The 21759-nt window shown below is 37.5% G+C and overlaps 1 protein-coding gene across 1 annotated transcript in view; it reads left to right on the top strand.

The window, feature by feature from the left end:
• Positions 1 to 20083, top strand: part of LOC120531719 (protein lifeguard 3-like) — a 54768-nt gene extending 34685 nt beyond the window's left edge. Inside the window, exons 5-12 of the mRNA XM_039757385.1 lie at positions 842 to 895; positions 8024 to 8074; positions 8491 to 8530; positions 13580 to 13617; positions 14367 to 14454; positions 15382 to 15477; positions 15634 to 15687; positions 19135 to 20083. Of these exons, the coding sequence (XP_039613319.1) occupies positions 842 to 895; positions 8024 to 8074; positions 8491 to 8530; positions 13580 to 13617; positions 14367 to 14454; positions 15382 to 15477; positions 15634 to 15687; positions 19135 to 19281 (568 nt within the window). The 3' untranslated portion in view covers positions 19282 to 20083. The remainder of the gene's footprint in view (positions 1 to 841; positions 896 to 8023; positions 8075 to 8490; positions 8531 to 13579; positions 13618 to 14366; positions 14455 to 15381; positions 15478 to 15633; positions 15688 to 19134) is intronic.
• The last annotated feature ends 1676 nt before the right edge of the window (positions 20084 to 21759 follow it).

Here is a 21759-nt window from a genome sequence, read left to right as displayed (position 1 = left end):
AGACCCACGATATGACTAAACCAGCTCAGCATTCCCACTCTTCTTGTCCAAGTAGCAAGCCTCACCTCGGGGTCTGGAAGCCCATCGGTGGTGTTGATGCTGTCACTGCATTGTAATCTGCTCACACTGTTGTATTGTTACATTATGGAAAGCCTACTTTTATTTACCCAAGTAGAATGTACTGTTAGTTTTCTAAAATTAAGACTCATGTTAGCAATGAGATACCAGCTCTGGCTTAATTGAAATAATAATACATTCAGTTTTGCTGTTGATGTGCCTTTTGATTTTTATAAGATGGATGCTAACACTCCTTTTTCCTTTGGCAATTCTTGTATCTTTATAATGTCTTTTACTGGCTGTGAAACACTTGAATTTGTGTCACCTATAGAACGTCAATCACGTTTTACTGTTTGGTGACACAATGAGTGTGGGTGATCTTGTTGGCACACAGCCTAATAAAACATGATCAGTACTAACACTGAAAGTTTTTATATCCTTTATACAACTTTTAATGGTGTTATTACTTGCTTATTGGCGCTTGTCCAACAGCCTTTTAACTGTTTGAGTTAAAATTCTGTTCTGTGTTGGGTACAGTTAATTTGTGCCGTAAAATACGCACTAAATGACAAACGGGGCAATAAAGGTTTGCTATCTGTAATATATAATAAAAGGCCTAAATATTTTTAAGTTTTAGGTGTCTAATAATCTGTTATCTAGTTAAATATTTTTTTTTAAAGCTTGTTTTTCATCTTTTCGAGTGAATAAACGTCCTTTATAAGAAATGTACTGTATAGTGTGAAGAATTATCAAAAAATTAAATTGTAATTTCTTTCTGTTTCAGCATGCCTGTAAAAAGTTTTGTTATCAAAAACTCTGCCGTGTACTGGGTGTCTTAGTAAGTATATTCAATATCTTTAAGCCTACTCATTGATAGGATTAGCACCCCTTAAACAGTCCTATTGCACAATATGTAAGTTATTTGTTACTTTAATTTCAGTAGGGTAAGTTGGTGACAGACCATTTAAGGATTAAAAAATGCCTTGACTGCAAAGTAAACACTCAGATAAGTATGATATCCATCCAGCCATTTTCTAACCCGCTGAATCCGAATACAGGGTCACGGGGGTCTGCTGGAGCCAATCCCAGCCAACACAGGGCACAAGGCATGAACCAATCCTGGGCAGGGTGCCAACCCACCACAGGACACACACAAACACACCCACACACACACTAGGGCAAATTTAGAATCGCCAATCCACCTAACCTGCATGTCTTTGGATTGTGGGAGGAAACCGGAGCGCCCGGAGGAAACCCACGCAGACACGGGGAGAACATGCAAACTCCACGCAGGGAGGACCCAGGAAGCGAACCCGGGTCTCCCAACTGCGAGGCAGCAGCGCTACCACTGTGCCACCGTGCCGCCTAAGTATGATGTGTTTCTCCCAAAAGTCAAGCTCATGTATTGAGTAAAGCAGGCTCCTTCCTCCATATTGCAAAGTAACAAAAGAAGTTTGACAAACGAGGAGACCATTCAATCCATCACACTTGTTTGGTTAGTTACTGGCTAAGTAGTCCTAGTATCTCATCCAGATAGTCATTTTTCAAGGTTTACAAACTTTCTTCTTCAGTTACATAACTTGGTAGCCTGTTCCAGGTTCTTATAATGCTTCCAAACCCCACGGCCGCCCCCACACAAATTTCCTGATTTCCGTCATAAATGTATTTCCCCTTAATTTCCTGGAGTGTTGTCAAGTATGTGACATGAAAGCCTAAATTCTTTTAAGCTTGCATGTCAGCTTTTAATACTTACTATTTAAGGTCGCCTCTATGGCATGGAAATGAGTCTGAGGATAGTCCTGTAAAGTTAAATATTCCAGAGGGTGTTGTCCTCTTTTTTTTTTTTTTGTTTTTTCCCTCTATGTAGAATTAAACTAATTTATTGAAAGGGTGTGTCCGATCACCTACTTGCCACAGCCCTGAAATTTGAAAAGCTGTGACAGATGGTGTGTGAACACGCTTGGATCACAAGAGTGAGAGGATGAATATAGTGAAATGATAAACCTTTTTTTTTTTTTTTTTGAGTAATAGTGTTACTTTTGGAAGTAGGCTTCAAAAGTTTTAGAACTGCATCAGTTTAGGACTATAAAAGCGGGAAAGATTCCAGTGATATCAAAATGATAATGTTGATTATTTTTTTTGGAGGTAGAAAAATAAAGTATATTATCTAACTAGCAAAATACCCGTGCTTCGCAGCGGAGAAGTAGTGTGTTAAAGAAGCAATGAAAAGAAAAGGAAACATTTTAAAAATAACGTAACCTGATTGTCAATGTAATTGTTTTGTCACTGTTGTGAGTGATGAGTGTTGTTGTCATATATATATATATATATATATATATATATATATATATACATACATATACATACACACACAGCTATTTCGTATCAGTGCAATACGCTGTTTGTTAAAACGGTTGACTCCCGCTCTTACGTGCAATAACAAATCAAATCATTCAGTTGTCTTTGCTCATATGTCATTTTAGAGCTGGACGCCTGGCATCTTTTTGGCCACAAGTTCGTTTCTGTTTGGTGTGAGGTTCTGTGTTGTGGAGATTCTCAGGATGGATTGCAGGTGCTCATCAGTGAGGCGACTCCTGTGTGCTGTTTTGTTAGTCTTTATCACTGAGAAGAGCTTCTCACACAGATATGTGCTACCAAACATGCACAAGGTTCGAGCCGCATGTAGACGGACTTTTTTTGTTCTTCAAGTCACCAAAGCGCTGTGCAAACTCAGTGCGCAATAACTCTAGTAAGCGGTAAGTGTTCGGCAAGGCAGCTGAAGCGCTGCATTATGGGATCTGTAGTTTATTGTGTTACCAGCGCTTCATATACCCGGCTTTAATAACAATAATACAGTATATAAAATGATCTCGGGCGGATATAATTACGCCGGGCGGATGTGGCCCGCGCCCTTGAGTTTGACACATATGGACTAAATAGAACTTGAAAATATATAGTTTTTAAATGTGATCGCAATTCAGATAGAGTTGACGCCAAGACTACAGCCTGCATGCCTCAATGAGTCATCCTCCCCTCGCTCTTACTTTTTACCGTTCATCTAATGAATACACTGAGTATGGCTTTACCAAAACAATCATTGATGGCGAATAAAGTATCCATTATTTGAGTATGTAGATCGGGATATATATATATATACCCCCGCGGAGAAGTAGTGTGTTAAAAAAGGTAGAAAAAGAAAAGGGAACATTTTAAAAATAACGTAACATGACTGTCAATATACAGTATTTGTTTTGTGAGTGTTACTGAGTTTTGCTGTCATCAAGGATTTGATTATCATTATTTCTTTCAATCAGGTTCGTATTTGTAGGATGTGTTGTGTTCGTTACATTCCGTGTTTGTCAATCGTTGTAAAGATGACAGGTTTCATTCATCGATTTCGTTTCTTACTGCATCAATAAACCGCTCGTCTTCTTTATCTGAGACCTGACACACTGCATGCACAGGTTTTTTTTACACTGTCTTCCTTTAGCGGGACATTGACTTTTTCCACCGTGTGCTTTGTTTCCACAGTAGTTGCATTTATGAATATGCTTATCAGACGCTTCATATTTTTTGCTGCCTTTTCAATTGTGTAATTCGGTTTTGTTCAGCTCTTTGGAACTGTTGCTTTTTATCTGTGCACTGCGGCAGTTCACGTGAGCCGCTCGGTGTACATGCATCGAAGTTTCCCAGCTGTGCTGGTGCCATCTCGTGCTATGTCCATAGCTTTATTTAATGTTACCTTAGTCCTGGCACTTAAAACTTTCTCGCAGTTTCGCTGAGTTTGTGTCAAACACCACCCTGACCATCTCATCTTCCTCTCCATAAGCACAGTCCTTCACCCGTGAATATTTACCCGTGGCAGTTTGCTATTGGATTGCCACTGACGGACGGCCTTATATGGGCAGGCACTAAATTACAAACGCCAGCGGCAGCCTGTCTATGAACTTAATTTAAAGTGTAGGTTTACATCGTGCTTTGTTTCCGAAGTAGCAGAACTCATGAATATGGTTGTATATGTCACACTTTCGCTGCCTTCTCAATTATATAATGCATGTTTTCTTGAGCGCTTTTTTGAGGTCTTCCTGGTTTTCTATGTACTGCGTGATTACGTGGGAGGCGTGATGATGTCACACGAAACTCCGCCCCCACGGCGTTGAAGCTCATCTCCATTACAGTAAATGGAGAAAAACTGCTTCCAGTTATGACCATTACGCGTAGAATTTCGATATAAAGCCTGCCCAACTTTTGTAAGGAAGCTGTAAGGAATGAACCTGCCAAATTTCAGCCTTCCACCCACACGGGAAGTTGGAGAATTAGTGATGAGTCAGTGAGTGAGTCAGTGAGTGAGTGAGTGAGGGCTTTGCCTTTTATTAGTATAGATGCTTTACACAATTAAGATGTATCAGATTTAATACAATTTCAAATGTTTACTTAATGTTTTTAGGATAATCATTCTACATGTCAAACCAAGTCTTTTCATAGATTTGCTGTTAAATTTTACACCCGTCTTTTATTGTACTTAACATAATGAATGGCACACTCTTGGATCATGATCACATGAGGACTTTGCTGATCATATTTTTATCCTGCTGTTGCCTTAAGGAGTTATGGCTGGTCTAGTTCAGAGACCGCATATGAGCTTCGTGATCCTGTAGCAATTTAACGGGGGGGGATCCTATTCCTTGTGTGTCACATATTTTAAGTTTGACACTCTTAGATATTTTTCATTTTGACCCAGAAGTACACCATTTAATGGGGTACTGCATACATGCTGTTTTAACTTTGAAATATAGTTATTAGAAAGGAAGATTTACACCTTCCTGGGGTAATAACTAACTGGTTGATTCCCACCCATTCATTTACAGAACCTGCATTGTGCAGTGTGAGGTTGTGTTGAGTCGAGAGGCTGTTCTAGCAACGATGGGCTTAAAAATGGATCCAGCCATAGATTAGATGCCAGTCCACTTATGTGCATGCCTTTCCTTGCCAAGTCATACCAAGCTTATTCAGAGCCACCAGTTAACCATGACAGCATGTTGTTAGGCACATAGCTGAACTATGGATCTCTGTAAGAAACCCAAACAAACAAAGGGAGAATATGCAGACTCTGCTGAAGGACACCACCGACCAGAAATCAAACGACTATAAGTGGTGGACTATAAGTGGAAATTTCTCCTTAACAAATTTCTAACTGTGCCCCCATGGTGGTTTTCAGTTAATTTTAAAGTAAGCCTGGATTCACTTTACTAATTATTTTTAAACATTTAGATGTTGCCTCTTAGTCTGTGTTTGCTTAAACTGAAAAGATTCAGCTTGTTTAATCTTTCCTCATGGCTCACAGATCTCCATCCTAAACTCTTCTTTGGACTTTTCTAATTGTAAAGGAGACAAAAACTGTACACAAACTCCAGGTGAGGCCTCACTTGTGTGTCATAAAGCTCAAGCGTAACCGCCATTGACTTGTACTCAACGTTCTGTTAGCCTTCTTGTTTGCTTCAAGCATGTTGTCAGCTAGCTGGATATAATCTGGTGCTCTGTAGTTGCCAAGAAAATTCCCAACACCTTTCATGTGATTTCCTTAAGCCTGCTTGTCATTGATGACATATCTGATTTTTGGACCTAGAAAAATGCCTCTTATTCCTTCACCTACCACGTTCATAGTTTCACAAAATTCTTTAGCAGCCCAAGTTTTATATGAAGAGAAGCAAAATTGTTTTTGTTGGGTTGACCAGTGGTTTAGATGCCACACTTTTCTGGTTTGGAACCAAGCGGCCAGTTCTTTTAAAACAACAGTACTTGGTCTGTCTGAGCTGCGTTCCTAGTAATAGTGCCACTGCTTTTAGATCACCACAAATGTTCCCGGTGTAGTTTTTGTTTTACTCTGTTTGTATACCTACTATATAATATGAGAGGAAATCACAAACATTTGGCAAATTACAAAAAAACGTTTTGTGATAGGAAAATGTAGAAGAGTGATCAGAAGGCCAAAATACATAAGATACACTCAAAAGTGTTTAGGAACCAAAATCTTTGTTGTCCAGTATAATTAGTATATAAAATGATGATTTAATATATCAATGTAGGTTTTTTTTTTTTTTTATTTTATTAATCATGGATTTTCTTTCCTTTTGTGGAGTTAATTATAGATATTAAAACCTCTGCCTCCATTTCAGCATTATTTGAATAATAATTCAATGATAAAACCTTTCCCTAAATACGTTTCTTTTTTAATGTTTACATTAAACAGGGTTTCCATCCTTTTTTACTGGAAAGTTCGATAACTTTTCCATAGCTTCTAAGCAAATTTCTATTAATTTTGTCACTTTTGTGAATACATTTGCTCTTACAACAACTACAGTAATAATACCGATGTGACAGGTTGGCGGCATATGTAACTAGTTAATTAATATCATCTTTATAAATTTTCCCCTGGCTCGACTCTTGCACACCTGATTCCACTAAGGGATTCATGATTTGATCATTAGTGCTTTCAGGTGTACAACTTGTAGAAATATTTGAACAGTGTTAACTCAATTTATTAAACTTTGGGGTTAAAAAAATAAAATGGTTTATAGTTCCCAAAGATTTAGCAGAGTTTGAACTTTTATTAGAAATGCACTTTTGCATAACATTACTTTTTAATCTCAACAATGGGTTTAAAAATTCGTAACATTTCTTAACGGTTGGTCAAAACAGGCAGAGGTCGACTATTATGTGATTTTTCTCATTCATGAAATTATTCATATAGAAAATATTTTTTTTTTTTATGAAGAACACTCTAAAAAACTGAATGTGGTAAGTAGAATATTTAATGCTGCATCAGATCAGTCTCAATGATTACTGCTTTATTTCATTCAGTTGTCTTGCACTTGTGAATTCTGGGATAGGTTCCCGCTTTTGCACAACCCTGCTCAGGATGAATAGGTGTGATCCAGTTCCCATCCATCTGATCTACATTTATCATGAAATGCATTGTGGAGAACACAAAATCCATGTGATCCTATGTTGTTCAATGTCTTGTTCATTTCACACGAAAGCTCCGACTGTAACAAGTCAAACACTTTCCAGTTCATAAACTGTGCGCCTACGTTCACTTCTCTGCCATGCCAAATCTTCACGTGTATATCCGTTTGTTTGAGCTGAGTGATTAAGAGTCTCATCAAAATTAAGGGAATTCCCAGCTTGAGACAATTCTCTGAGAACCAATGATTTACAGTAAGGAGCAATACCAAATGTAGTACAATATGCACATTTTGTTTCACTATGTAAAAAGTAGCTGGGATTTTGCGGTCTGCGAACATTGGTTTTCAATAGCTGTCTGAGACTGGTGTATGATTTGTAAGAGTAGTGCAAATCAATTCCTTTCAGCGCTGACAAATCTTTAGTGTTAGACATTGGATTTCTTTGCTTGCCTGGCTACCTCATTTGTACTAATCTTTGCTGTGCGAGCTGAAGAGGAGCCGATCAGGTTTAAATTCTCAATTTTTTCTTGCTGCCTTCTCATTGTCAATATGTTTTTACCTTTCTAGTAACTTTCTAGTGCAGCTTCACCCATATTCTTTATACATCAAACATTTTCCCCACATAATTTACATTTTGCACGTCCTGCATTTTTTCATCTTTATGGAGCCATGTCTTTTCATTTGTTTAGCAGAGATTATCGAACACACATTTACCTAGCATTTTGCCAAATGCGTTACAGATCACTACATACCTGTCAAGAGATCTCATATAATTGAGTGTGATCCTCTTTACAAGATTTTTCTAATTTTATAGAATTACACAACATAGATCTTATTTTATGTATATTAAAAAAAAATCCATGATTTTTCCAAAACTTAATGCTCATTTGATAACTTTTCAAAACTTTTACAGGATTTTCATGACTGTGGGAACCCTGATTAAATTTAAATTAATTTATTTCAAAATGTATTAATTATGTTTTTTTTCTTTATCTCGACAGTGGAGTTTTTTTTGTCACATACTTTGTGTTGGTATGCTGTGAAGGCCCAAGGTGAGCTATAAACCTTTTAAGTACTAGATTTTTTTAAATTATTTGCCCCGTAATTAGTTCAGCACAGATTATAAATGACAGCTTGTTTTACATTATATAAGTAAAAGAATATCAAGTATGTAGTACAATGTAATTCTGTTATGTTAATTTCAATTATAATAGAAAAAAAATAGAGGATATGAAAGTAGGGGAAAGCAAATGACTCACAAAAACTGATCCTCTGAAAATGCCACACTGATGGTCCCCCTACCCAAGGCAGGGCACTCACACTACGCCCAGAAGAGGGTCTCCGACTGGTCAGTGAACAGCGACCACATCTTGTGTTGCTTTAAGCAGACCCTGTATGTTTCACCGTTTTAAAAGTAATTGTTCACCTTCTTTAGCAAATTAATGATCTGTACAATTTCTTCTTTTAGGAGACGCTACCCCTGGAATATCATATTGCTTGCTATATTTGTAAGTAAAATTGTACTATACTATATTGGAGGAAAATATAAAATGTATAGAATAAATGATACATTACTTATGATGTACTGCGTAATGTGCTTTAGTATTCCTAAATATTGTAAGATGATGCAAGAATTTTTCAGTATGATGAAGCATGTACAGTATTTTAATTTTATATACAATATAAATACAGTCCTCCACAATTATTACTGGCACCCCTGGTAAAAAAGATGGTTATAATTTAAAAAAAGGAAAAAAAAAACGCCCTTTAGCAGTATTACCTGAATCTCGCACTAAAAATGAGAGAAATCCAACCATTTAAGGGTTGTGTTTTTTTTTAATTAAAAAAAAAAAAATCCCTCATCAAGAAGTAATTATTTTAAGAAAACATGCCACAATTAATATCACTCCTAGAAATTCTTATAAACAAAGTACAACAGAAGCATTTTTTCTATTTATACCAATTAAGGACTTCCAAGAAATACAAGAGAACACACAATTCAAATGAGAGAAAAGAGTGTTGACTTTCATAAGGCAGGCATTGGCTTTAAAAAACCATTTGGGACTCGCCTGAAAAAGTCCGTATCTTTAGTTAGGGCAGCAATTAAAATGTTCAAATCAACAAGTAGAGGACTTGAGTGTATTTTGTCCTCGCACACAGTGAGCAGGAAGGTAAGTGTAAAATGAAGGGGAACCAATAATTGTGGCACATTTTTTTTTCTTGTAATGAATATACTTTAGTTTAGCTTACTCCTTTTTTTTTTTTTTCCAGTGTGAGATTAAGGTAAATTTTTTATTTCATCTTTGTCAGGGTGCCAATAATTGTGAAGAAGACTTGCCGTCTTTTCCTTTCGGCTGCTCACGTTAGGGGTTGCCACAGCAGATCATCTTGCTGCATATCTTCCTGTCGTCTACATCTTGCTCTGTCACACCTTTTATATATTTATTTATATTTATCATATACTTGTATTTTTTATTTATTTATTATTTAAAAATCATCTTTTGGGACATTTTAAAGGGAAATTGAAATTTAATTTTGCAATTTTAGAACCTTTCAATTTGTTTCCAAGTTATTGTTATTGTATTTCATTTGCCAGTCAGTTTTAAATTTTCATCATTGACATTTAGTCTTTGATATAAACATTTTATGTTGTGGTTTTTCGTTGCTCATTTTTTTATTAAACTTGAATCATTTGTTTTTAGACACTTTTTTGTATTTTCTCTATTTGAAGGAAAGTTAGCAAGCCTGTCTGTCTGCACACAAACAAATAAAATATAGTACTGAATCATAGCATGGAGGAAAAACAACTTAATATGCCAAACTGGAAATTTTACATTCCATTTTAGCAGGTTACCAGTTACCTCCCAAAATAGAAATGCATTCTTTTGAAATGACACTGGTCTGCAAGAAAACAAAAATAAAAAACAGTTGCTCCTGTCAAAACATTTCCGGTGTCCTTTAAAGACTTGAGGGTGCTGAATTGCATCCAGTTTTTAAAAGATGAAGTTTTAAACATGATTTTTTGAGAAAAAAGTAATTCACCACTTTAAAATTTAAATTAATCAACTGTTTTATTTATAATGATTACTTACAAAATGCAGTTGCTTTGTTTTGTTTTTTTCCCTTCTAATTCTCTGAAGGTGTTTCAATGTGGAATGACAAACCGATATCCGCCAACCCAAACGTACTTTAGCTTCACTTTCCATTACGCCGTCTCTCCATTTAAGTGATGTCCTGGTGGAACCTCTCCACATGTTCGTCAGAGACGGTGCCCTTGTTCTCAGACAAAGGATTTTTAAATTGCTAGGTGGAACAGAGAAACTCCTCAGCTAGATACTCGTAGTTTTTCCGCCTTTTGTATTCTCAAGAAAATTGTAGCAAACCTTTTCAAATGCTTCCCAAGCTGTTTTTTTTTTTAAACTTGCTTACTTGTTACCTGATCAAGACGAGACTTGCATGTATCTGTAAAAAACATTTAAACAACTTTCTCTTCTGGACAAAAGAAAGGCATCTTTCTAATGTTCTAAGTCTACATTCCTGGCTATGAAGGAATAAGAAGAGAGGAAAAGAAATACTCATTGAGAGCAAAAATGTGTTGGAAATACTTGATCTCAAGATGATACCACCTCAACTAACATTACAAAAGAGAAAGACTGCCATTTTTCAGTTGAAAACATTCTTAAAATAATCTGAGCATGAAAAATGTGTGCCATCTTTAAATTTAAATTTTTTTCTGCGCTTTTCACCGAATCTGGTATCTTGGAAACTGTTTGTTTGTGACTGAGAATTTCCAACTTCAGAAAGCACTTCTCGTGTAAATGTGTAAAGCACACAGGGTTGCAGATCAGGCGTCATCCAATGTCTACACCAGGGATCTGCAGAGTCAGGCCTGGAGGGCTGCAGTGGCCACAGGTTTTGTTCCAACAAAGATTCTGAATAAGAAATCGGCTATTCCGACTGAAGCACTTATTGCTCAAGCAACATTTTCTAGGCTTCATTTTAGTTCTAGACAGCAGTATTGCCAGTTTTTGATATTTATTAGCAAGGAAATGTACATGACAGAGGAACCACCAGGTCTCCATCTAATTTGTTTCCATTTATATCTGTGTATATTTGTTGTGATCTATCTGGTTTAATGAAATATTAGAAAGGAACGTGAAGAGCTGGGAACTACTCCTCTGCTTCAGGCTACAAATCATTTGGCTGATACACTTTTTTTTTTTTTAGATTTCCAAGGATATGATATTTTAGATGAGCTGATATGGCAGACTTCAAACACTTACAAGCCATTAAAATTAAATGGGATCTGTTATTGGCAGGAATTGGTTTCTAATTAACGAAAAATCTGTCGCCACTACAGCAATATCAGAAACAACTCTGCAGCCCCAGGTCTAAAACAATTTCTGCCATTTGTTTGAATTTGGAGATACCTTCTTGTAGTCGACATCTATCTGTCCTTTGGTTATTCACCAGTTTCAGAGGGTTGTGGGGAACTGGAACATATCCCAGCTTAGAATCCAGCTAAGCATTTCACACCCTGTTCAGATGATGGTCACATAGTGCTATGGAACATTTTTGGATCAGATAGTTTAATACATTCGGTTAGACTGTGATAGTGCCAGGTGAACCCTGAAATGTAAAAATGGGATTTTCAGTGTGGTGGCCTGTGAAAGAAGTGCAGAATTACTAGGACATGTCAAATATGGAGTAGAAACGAGTGTATATCTGAATGAAGCCAGCCAGCTAGCAGCCATACATATATCTGAAGAGGAGAACTAAAATCTTAGGAGTAACAGTTCAACAGAAAGAGAAACAATTTTTAAAATGTACAGTTGTTTTTTTTTTCCCTCCATTATTGAAGACATTAGGTATTTTATTTTTCTAATATTCCAGTTTGTTACAATCCTCCTAACAACGTCTTTAGAAAGTCAACTTGAATATTTTAGGAGAGTAACAGATCCATCAGGCCCAACTTCGGGATTTCACTATGGCTGATCAATCTGTCATGTGGTGTTGGCCTGGAGCATCCTAAAATGGAAGGAGGAGTGTAAGAAACATTCAGTTTTTAAAATAATACTTACATTTGACACTTTTCAGCATCGGAGAAGTGAATGTTATTTTGCAGTGCCTGCTGAAAAAACCTCTTACAATTCAGCAGTTGCATCTGTTAACATGTACAACTTTAGCTGGCTTAAACTGTGCACTGTTTCTGAAGTTTCATTTTAAAATGATTTTTTGCAATTTCTGTCGTCGTTTATGATATTTGGGTCAAAATATTATAAAAGTACAAATTCAGGGTTTTTTTTTTTTTTTTTTTTTTGTTTTAATCCTATTGCTTATCCATTCCCATGGCTTTTGTTAAGACTGTGAGCTCTTTGCTGGATTTTCTAAAAATGTTTTGTTTTTCCTCCTGAATACGTTCTAGTTTTGTAGGGTCATTATCTTCACGTGCACTGAAATCCTTATGTGTTGATCGACATTTATATATTTATTTATAAAGCACTTTTAAAAACAACATCAAGGCTGACCAAAGTGCTGTACAATAAAAACCCAACATATCAGACGCACAATAACCAAAGGATAAAAGAAACACATAAGAGTTGAAGAAATTCATAATAAAAAGTACACAAATAGTCAACATATACTGGGTTAAAGGCTGGGGAGTGAAAGTGTGTTTTTAAATAGGATTAAAAGACAGCAAGTGAAGGAGTCTACCTAACGTGCAACGGCAAATCGTTCCCGAGTTTTGGAGCTGCAGCTGTAAAAGCCCGATCACCTCAGAGTTTGCATCGTGTCTTAGGAACACGTAAAAGCATCTGGTCTGCTGACCTGAGAGAGCGAGATGGTACATAAGGGAGCAGCAGTTCCGACAAATAAAATGGGGGCACAACCATGAAAGGATTTAAAAACAAATACAAGGATCTTAAAATAGATTTGAAAACTAACTGGCAGCCAAAATCGGGGTAACATGCTCACGCTCTCTTGTGCCAGTTAAAAATTGAGCAGCTGCATTTTGCACCAGCTGTAGGCGAGTAATGGAGGCCTGAAATATGAAACGCGCTGCTCACTCCAGCGCTTACTAACCCAAAAACACACATTTGACATCAACAGACAGCAGAATAGTGACATTTTATATTACACATGTGGTTATTTTGCAGTTCACCTAAAATTTAAAACTATGCTAAAAATCAGCGATGTACTCCACACTCTTTAGAACCTTCTGAATATTAGGAGACCTGGCAAGTCTGCTCTTTTGAAAGAAGAGTGCAATCTAAACGGGTTGTCATTTCCAGGTGCCAGAGCCACATTGTGCCTAACTGTATATATGACATTTAAAAACCTAAAAAACAGAAAATGACAGCATTTTGAACTCCTTAAACTTGCATCAGCACTTGAAAGGACCATTGCAGGCACGGGTAGGAGTGGATGTGGACGTCTTACTGTGTGTGTGTGTGCGTTTTTAGTGGTTTTCTAAATCTATTAAATGTGTTGGCTTGTTATTGCTTGCATTGTCTTATCTTTGACACAATGCCAACCTCCTCCTTTTCTTCCTTCAGACTCTGGCTATGTCCTACATGACTGGAACCATCTCAAGGTATTTCACTAATCACTTACAAGTAGGCAACATGTAGGGATTTAAGGAATCTCAAATATCTAGTTTATTTATTGTAAGGATTGAATCCACAAGATGAAATAAAATATCTGGATGCACAGCTTGTGTATATATAGTCTATTAAATGTTGTTTTTCAGTCTGAATTTTGAGACAGATGTGCAGCAACAGAATTTAAGAGAAAAGACAAAGCTCCTACTGCTTGAGGGAGTCTAGTCAGAGCTTGGACAAAATGTTCATGAAGCTACTCAAGCGTGGGCACATTATAAAGTGTCATGGCAAATGCAATCTCATGTCGAACGGTTTGTCCTTTGGGCGCACTGCACTTGGCAGAGAGCCATATGTCACTGCCCAGCTCGCTGACCTGACCCACTGCCGGCTACTCCGATTGGAAGTTGCCTTTTCCCAGGTTTCAGCTGTTCACCTCTTAACATTTCATCATATGTATGCTTAGAGGAAGGTCAGGAAAGTTGCTTGCAGTTCTAAAGCAGTTGCCCGATTTTCTAAAAAGCATTCATTACCAAAAGTGAAGGCCGCTCTTTGACAATTTTAAAACACATGTATGTCCAATCCTATTACTTCAGTGCAGTGTACAGTATATGAAAATTGAAACAAGTCAATGCAAAGATGTTGCTAAGCTCTCTTTCAGTCAAGTCTCTGCACATAATAATTATGTATGAAGTACGTCAACAACTTTACTTAACTTTTTTTTTTTTTTCTCCTCTCCCACCAGCTACTACGACACAAAATCTGTTTTCCTGGCACTTGGCATCACTGCGTTGGTCTGCATTGTAGTTACTGTCTTCTGTTTCCAGACTAAGGTAACATTGCATGATGACTGTACAGTATCTTGATTCAGAAACATGGCAGCACAGTTTATTAAGCAGTGATTTGTAAACTGCTGAAACTAAGTTGCTGCACTCAATGTTCTTAACAGTGTTTTTATAATAAACAGAAATTAGTGCCGTCTGTGTGGAGTTTGCACATACCTCACTTGTTTGATTTCTTTGACTACTTCTTTTCGCATCCTAGCAGAGATTTTAAGACAAAAGAAACATGGCACACAAGAATGGAGGAAATATTTAACTTGCTTTAACTACATAAGAAATTTGAGAAACGCTTGTTTGTTTAGCTAATGGCTAAGCCGTCCCAACATCTTGTCTGTCTCCAATCTAACATTGCTATATAATAAATTTTATACATACATACAACCAAGGAGAAGCCGCTGGAACAATAGAATTGTCTTCCCGTTGTTCATTGGCTCTTTGACTGCTTGTGGCACAGCGTGAAGACATTTCTCTAGCGACAGGATCAGTGGAGCTTCTTGGTTTTGAGTCTGCATTTTCCACTGACCAGCACTGTGTGTGTATTTGTACCAGTTCAGCACATTGAGTGGGCGCTCTGTAGGTTCTCCTGTCTGGTGCTGTACACGGATTAGGCCCCCTGAGACCATTCTGTGCCTCTGCCTTTACGGTTAGAATGGTGCAACTGACCTGATCACTCGCCTTCATTTACAGCCCTCTATTGTCACAGCTGAGATTTTATTTTCAGTTTTGTTTAATTAGTAATTGTATGGATTTATGTTTCTGCCAAATGTAAGTATCTTTAAGCCATGCTCACACATCACAGCATTGCAGTTATTTTCCAGCTTTGGGTACAGCAGGTTTTGCTGTTTTTATCTAAGGGTTTCTGCAAGATTCTGATACGTCTGTACTTTGAATAATTTAAAAAAGTGTGTCTTGTCTTAGGTGGATTTTACATCGTGTGGCGGACTCTTCTGCGTCCTGGGGATTGTTCTTTTTATTACTGGGATCATCACAGCCATCGTACTGTCATTCAAATATGTAAGATTCTTCATCTTTCAACTCTTCTCCTTTGTTACCACATATTTAACTGCTTTTTTTTTTTTTTTAAATTGAGATGGGATAATGGCATGTTTGACCATTTACTAAGGCAAATTTAGACAAAATCATACTGAAATTAAAACTTTATTTTCTTAGATCCCTTGGCTTCACATGGTGTATGCAGCAATAGCAGCCGTGGTCTTTACTTTGGTAAGTACCCTTTAATTTAAAAAACTTATACTGTATAAAAGTATTTACTGACTAATTCCCTAATTTTACTGGGTATGGAAAATTTAATTTTCTGTGGTATTTTTATTTCAAAGCACTGGAAGTGTTCTTTTTTTTTAAAAAAAAAAAAAAGTGTAAAAAGAGAAAAATCAAAATTAAAGCCAGAGGATCATTACATGCTTTCTACTTGGATGTCGATCTTGATGACTGAAGTTACAGATTTCATTGTCTGTATGTCAGATTAAAACAAGTAGAAATGCCCGGACCAAGTAGACGACTTTTACATTTTCAAAGTTATCACAAACTCCAAATTTCTCAAATCAACGTTATTTCTTCACAAACATGGTATTTATCAATTTGCCATTTAAAGTTGTGTTACAAGGTCCAGCGTTTTCTGGAACTTTTAAAAGTATGTTCTGCACTCGTACTTTACAAATGTAGCATTAGGACATGAAGAACCACCGAAAACATCCAGTTGAGTTTTGATTTAAAAAAAAAAAAATGCCTTCTGTGTTTCTGGTGCATGTTTGAGACAGAAAAAGATGTCTGGGAATAATTATTTTATTGCATATTTCTGGTGCTTTTTTACCCCCCAAGGTAAGGAAACAGTTTCTGTATTCTTTTAAGAGTTCTCGCATAAATATAGAAGTAAATCAAAGCAAAAACAACCTCAGGGGACGAATAGTTTACTGTGATTTTTGTCTGATTTTGAGGATACGACTCCTCCAGACAGTGAAGGTTAGTAAAAGACTACAAGTGCACAGGTAGCACATTCAAAAATGACATGCGACTACACACACATTGTAAAATCGGTCATATAAGATGCAGATCGATACTCAACGACTATCCAGGCTTTACAAATGGACGTGTTTGGTAACTTTTCAGGCTTTTGTTTTCTAGCTATACCTGGGCCTGGTTAACTGCCAGCGCAGACAAGATACATAGTTTTTACATTTACATTTATTTGCTTAGCAGACACTTTTATTGAAAGCGACTTACAGCAGAGGTAAACCTAATCAAGTAACATTAGGCCAGGGCTTGTGTGTTCAGCAAGTGTAATAGGAGAGGTAACCCGTTGAAAGTGAAAAGACGTTATATTAATTAACAATCACAGATTATAATCAATAAGGAAATTGAATTTAACTAACATTTAACCAGAAATATAAAATCAGAGCATAATTTTTTTTTTTTTTTCTTCAATCAATTAGACAGACATTCACAGAACAGCTTTGGTCTTCAACTGCTTCTTAAACACATTGAGGGAGTCAGCAGTACAGATGGAAGTGAGAAACTCATTCCACTAACCAGGAGCTAAATACAGTATGAAAAGAGTCTGGATTGAGACTTGATACCATGTAGACGTGGCATCACCAGACACTGTTCACTGTGGCAAATCCTGAGTAGGTGAGAAGGAGCGCGCCACACCAGTGTCTCCCAATACACAGGTGCTTAACCCATTGACGACTATGTAGACAAGCATCAGGGATTTGAACTTAGTGTGCTGCTACAGGGAGCCAATGTAGCCACCTGAAGAGAGGAGTGACATGTGCCCGTCTTGAATGGTTAAGTACAAGACAGGCCACTGCATTCTGGATCATTTGCAGCAGCTTGATAGCGCATGTGGGTACTCCTACTAGAAGCGAGTGGCAGTAGTCCAGACAGGACAAGACCAGAGCCTGGACCAGAAGTTGCACTGCCTACTCTGTCAGGTAAGGTCTGATCTTGCGGATGTTGTACAACGTGAACCTGCATGAACAAGACACAGTAGAACTGTGGCCAGAAAAAGACAGACAGCTGCTCATCAGTCACTACCTCTAGGTTGGGTACTGACTGGGCAGTTGTTAGTGACAGTAAGCCAGGCTATACAGAGATGGAGACTGGCTGGTCGAGATCACAAGAAATCGCTGGACTTTGGAACCCAATTTTGTATGGCACATGCATAAATACCATGTTGGTAAAGAAATAACTGACTTGCAAAAACACCAAAGTATCCTTTAAAGCAAAATACAAACCTATTTGATTTTATCAGGGAGAGTCGCTGGATATGTCCGACTAAACATTGGGCAATTCCAGGAGTGTGCTGTTGCTGCCTCTGACTCCCTAAGGTTATGTAAATGAACTCTGGGAATGTCATGTAATGTGACATTATACTCGGTTTGTTGAAGTGCAGCTATTGTGTTGTGGAAGCCCCACATTTACCTTGTAGAAATACAATTGCTCAACAGGAAGAGAAACTGTCTTTCAGTTGGCCTCCACCGGTGAATGGCGAAGAGTGTAATCACGCTAGACATGTTTGTTCTGTACTGTGCCCCAGCACGCCAAAATAGGATCTGAACACCAAGTGACAACATGCATGTCAAGATTTTACTTATTTTGTGATTGTTTTGGAGTCGTGTAGGGCAGGATAATGCTCTACCCTCTTACAGGGTTTTGCTGCTAATCATGCTGCACGCACGAGAAGATCTTTACGGTGACAAATGATGTTAGGGAGAAATTTGTAGCTTTTCTCACCAACTACAATTCACATTCATGTGCAAGGTGGGAATAAAAACCTGTTTTTAACTCTGAAGATCTTGAATGAAATGAGAATTGCACTATTTGACTTGTTGCATCATTGACATCGTGTCTGTTTTCCGTGCTTGGGCACATTTAGCTATCACACTGTTCCTGAATGCTACTGAACCGTGCTGGGGCCCACCACTTCCAAGTGGGCTAGGGCACAGTACAGTTGGCCCGGCACAGAGCGATGACACTAGTCAAACAAACTAGACTTTGCGGAGTTACATGTGGACAAATGGAATGTATTGCCAGTGTGAGTACACCCTAAAACAATAGTTTTGAATAAGAAAAAGAAGGTGCTGTGAACTTTCCTGATCTGCCAGTTTCTCTCTTTAACTAAGACATATTTTATACATATATGAATAACTAAAAAGCTACCAGACCAGGTGACCTCTTCCCAAGAACCATCCTAAACGTGTACAGCTGCAGGAACAATCGGTTATATGCATGTGGGATAAATAGAAATTACCACAATAATAATAAATACTGTATAACAGAACTCATGGGTTTATCACACCATATTTTTTTTAATTCAAGGATCTGGTGCAACTGGAGTTAATAAATATTTGTGTGAGGCACTTAAGTTACTGCATAGAGGAGGTATATTTTGATGTTTGTCCAAATGTGTTAAATTATTAAACTGAAGATTAGTGAAAACAATGTGATGGATGTCTGCACAAAGTTTATTCAGGCTAAAGGCTCAAAAGTCAAGATTTAAAAAGTTGAGATAAAATACGAGTCATTTATTAAACAAATGTGATTGAATTACTCCAGTTTAGTGTTTTTCAGTTTATATCTCTTGGCATTGGAGTATAATGTTTTAAGTTAGCTTCAGAAAAGATTACAGAATTTTCTCTCTTTCTTGCCTAGTTCCTAGCCTATGACACTCAGCTCATCATTGGAAATCGGAAACACAGCATCAGCCCTGAAGAGTACGTCTATGGGGCTCTGAAGCTTTACACGGACATTGTTAATATCTTCCTTAATATCCTGCAGCTAATAGGAGCGTCAAAGTAGGAATGCCTGGAGCAGCCTGGGTGCGGACCAAATGGCGTAGTCACAGAACACCAGCTAGTTTGACAGCCAAATGTGTGTGCAGCCTTTTGACAGACAATTTGCCAGAATGCACACCACCTAGAGGTATCGGGGCAAAGGGGCATGCAGGTGTTTTCCATCTAATCCTTCATCTACAGTATCCAGTGCTAGCCTGTCTACTTAAGAGTTTATGTAGTTTGAGCTTTTACATATATAATATTGTATTTTATAAGTAAAATTATACATTAATGAGGATTACAGCTGCTGTGTTCTCTGTATTGGTCGTATGTTGTATTCTGAAGTAAAGGGACATTCATTATTAGGAGAGGACAAATAAACAAAACAAACCACACTTCATGTGCCACAAGTCTTACTTACCAGTGATTTGTTTTGGACAGTTTTAACAGATAGAGTATGCATAGATGTTCTTGCCCTTTTTGTAACAATGAAGGATATGTTGTACAACACACCCTAAAGTTAATGTTAATCACTTTCCTTCAGAAATCTGCCTTTGTTTAGAACATTTAAATTTCCTTATGCTGGTTATCAGAAGATGGAATGTGTTGTGATCATTTTGAGCAGACTGACAGTGCTAAATGTGTATAATGTAAATATTTACCTCCATTGTAATGCTCTTCAGTGCTTATGTTATGTTACCTATGTTGTGTATAAATAGATTAAACAAAATGTTTCCAATATTCCTCTAGTTTCATTTCAGGAGCTGCTTTTCAATGGGTATAACTGCAACATTTTAAATGTATTTTAATTAAAATCTTTCTTGATTAAACCTGTGTTTGTTTCTACCTTTTTTAGACACCTTAGTTAAAACCTTACAAATATAACAAATGGAAGTGTCATCTACCACATTTAGCAAAGAAGTATGTGAGAACTGCATGAGCTTGACTTGTTCTCAGTACCAAATAGAAATCGCTAAAAGGAACAATCTATAGAGAATGAATAGCTCATTAATAAGTCATTCTTACAAACATAACGCTCATATTGAATAGCTTTTCTTGTACTTTATTCATAATTCCAGCCATCTGATCCCTCTAATCCTGCCCAAGGCCATGGGAGGCAGAATCTTCCCTCATCTGTCTCACTGACTTCACCCTAATTCATTTTACAAAATATACTGAGCTAACTTAATTTACCAAACAGTCCACTGTAAATACATGTCTCCGGAAAGAAACCACAATACCAGGAGGGGATCTCGGCAAACACGGAGAGAACATGCAGAGTGCAAGGTGAAGGGTGGGCAGTTAGAAACTGAACTTCACTTTAAAATGCTGGGGGGGGGAAACAATCACTCCCTAAACAAACTACACATCTTTGGGGAATATAGAGGGGGTCTCGGGGAAGATAGTTCAACACCTTAATCTTCAGACTACACCCCCTGACGCCACAAACTCAACACCACATTAAAGAGCTGAGGTAACGGGAGGCTTTGGAATACAAGAGGAGACCATTCATGTGCAGTTTCATTTTGGTTTACTTTTGCATGTCTTGTGGGACAGTGCTTCTTCAACTGCTGTTTATAAAGGGATTTAAAGTGCTGGCCATGATGCTGTGCTTACTGGGGACTTTGGGGCTCTGTGTGACATGCCTTTTATAAGGCGGAGTGGTAGCTCTGAGGCTAGAGATCTGCACTGACAATTGGAAGGTTGCCAGTTCGAATCCCCTAAATGCCAAAAGGGACTCTGCTGCGTTGGGCCCTTGAGCAAGGGCCCTTAACCTGAAATTGCTGAGCGCTTTGAGTAGTGAGGAAAGTGCTATATAAATGCAAAGAATTATTATTAAGGTAGTCACCTTGGCACAACACTTTCTATTCAAAGTACTCCACTTATTTGTAAAATGCTGCCAAAAAAAAAAAAAACCACAACCACGATGGGCTGCTAGCAAGGACATGGGAGTATGTGGCTCGTCTTGTCTTATCCAGTGCTCTAGTGTAACTTCAGCACTTCCCCACTCGCCATATACAGATACAAAGTTTGCTAGTCTGCAGTATTTTGGTGAAGCTGTGCACTTTGCCACCTTTGTACAGAGCGAACAGTAAAAACGTGCTACGATGTCACGTGTAAGTCCTGCTATTCTTCTACCTGTCTTTAGCCATTCTGAACTAACTGCAGCATGTGAAATGTTTCACGGTATTTAAACCAACTCTTCATGGGTCTTCATGCTGTCATATGAAAAAGTTATAAATTTTTAGTTCTCCACACTTGTGAAGTTGACGTGGAAGTGAAATGGAGAGACCCTGCTGCGTGACGGATGATATTTCATCTGGTATTTTTTTTTTTCCTTCACCAAAACAATTTGAATAATATGAAATACAAAACACGTGAGCTGTGGCCTACACAAATAAACACGCGCCATTAAAAGAAAAGTCCGTTCATTAGCAAGAATTCCTAAATAAATAACAGTAAAACTATTTTAGGTTTGTCATAGAGTAAGTAAAATAAGAGA

The sequence above is a fragment of the Polypterus senegalus genome, chromosome 6 (assembly GCF_016835505.1).
Source record: "Polypterus senegalus isolate Bchr_013 chromosome 6, ASM1683550v1, whole genome shotgun sequence".
NCBI lineage: Eukaryota > Metazoa > Chordata > Cladistia > Polypteriformes > Polypteridae > Polypterus > Polypterus senegalus.
The sequence above is the reverse complement of the archived record's forward strand: the minus strand, read 5'-3'. Positions and strand labels throughout refer to the sequence as shown.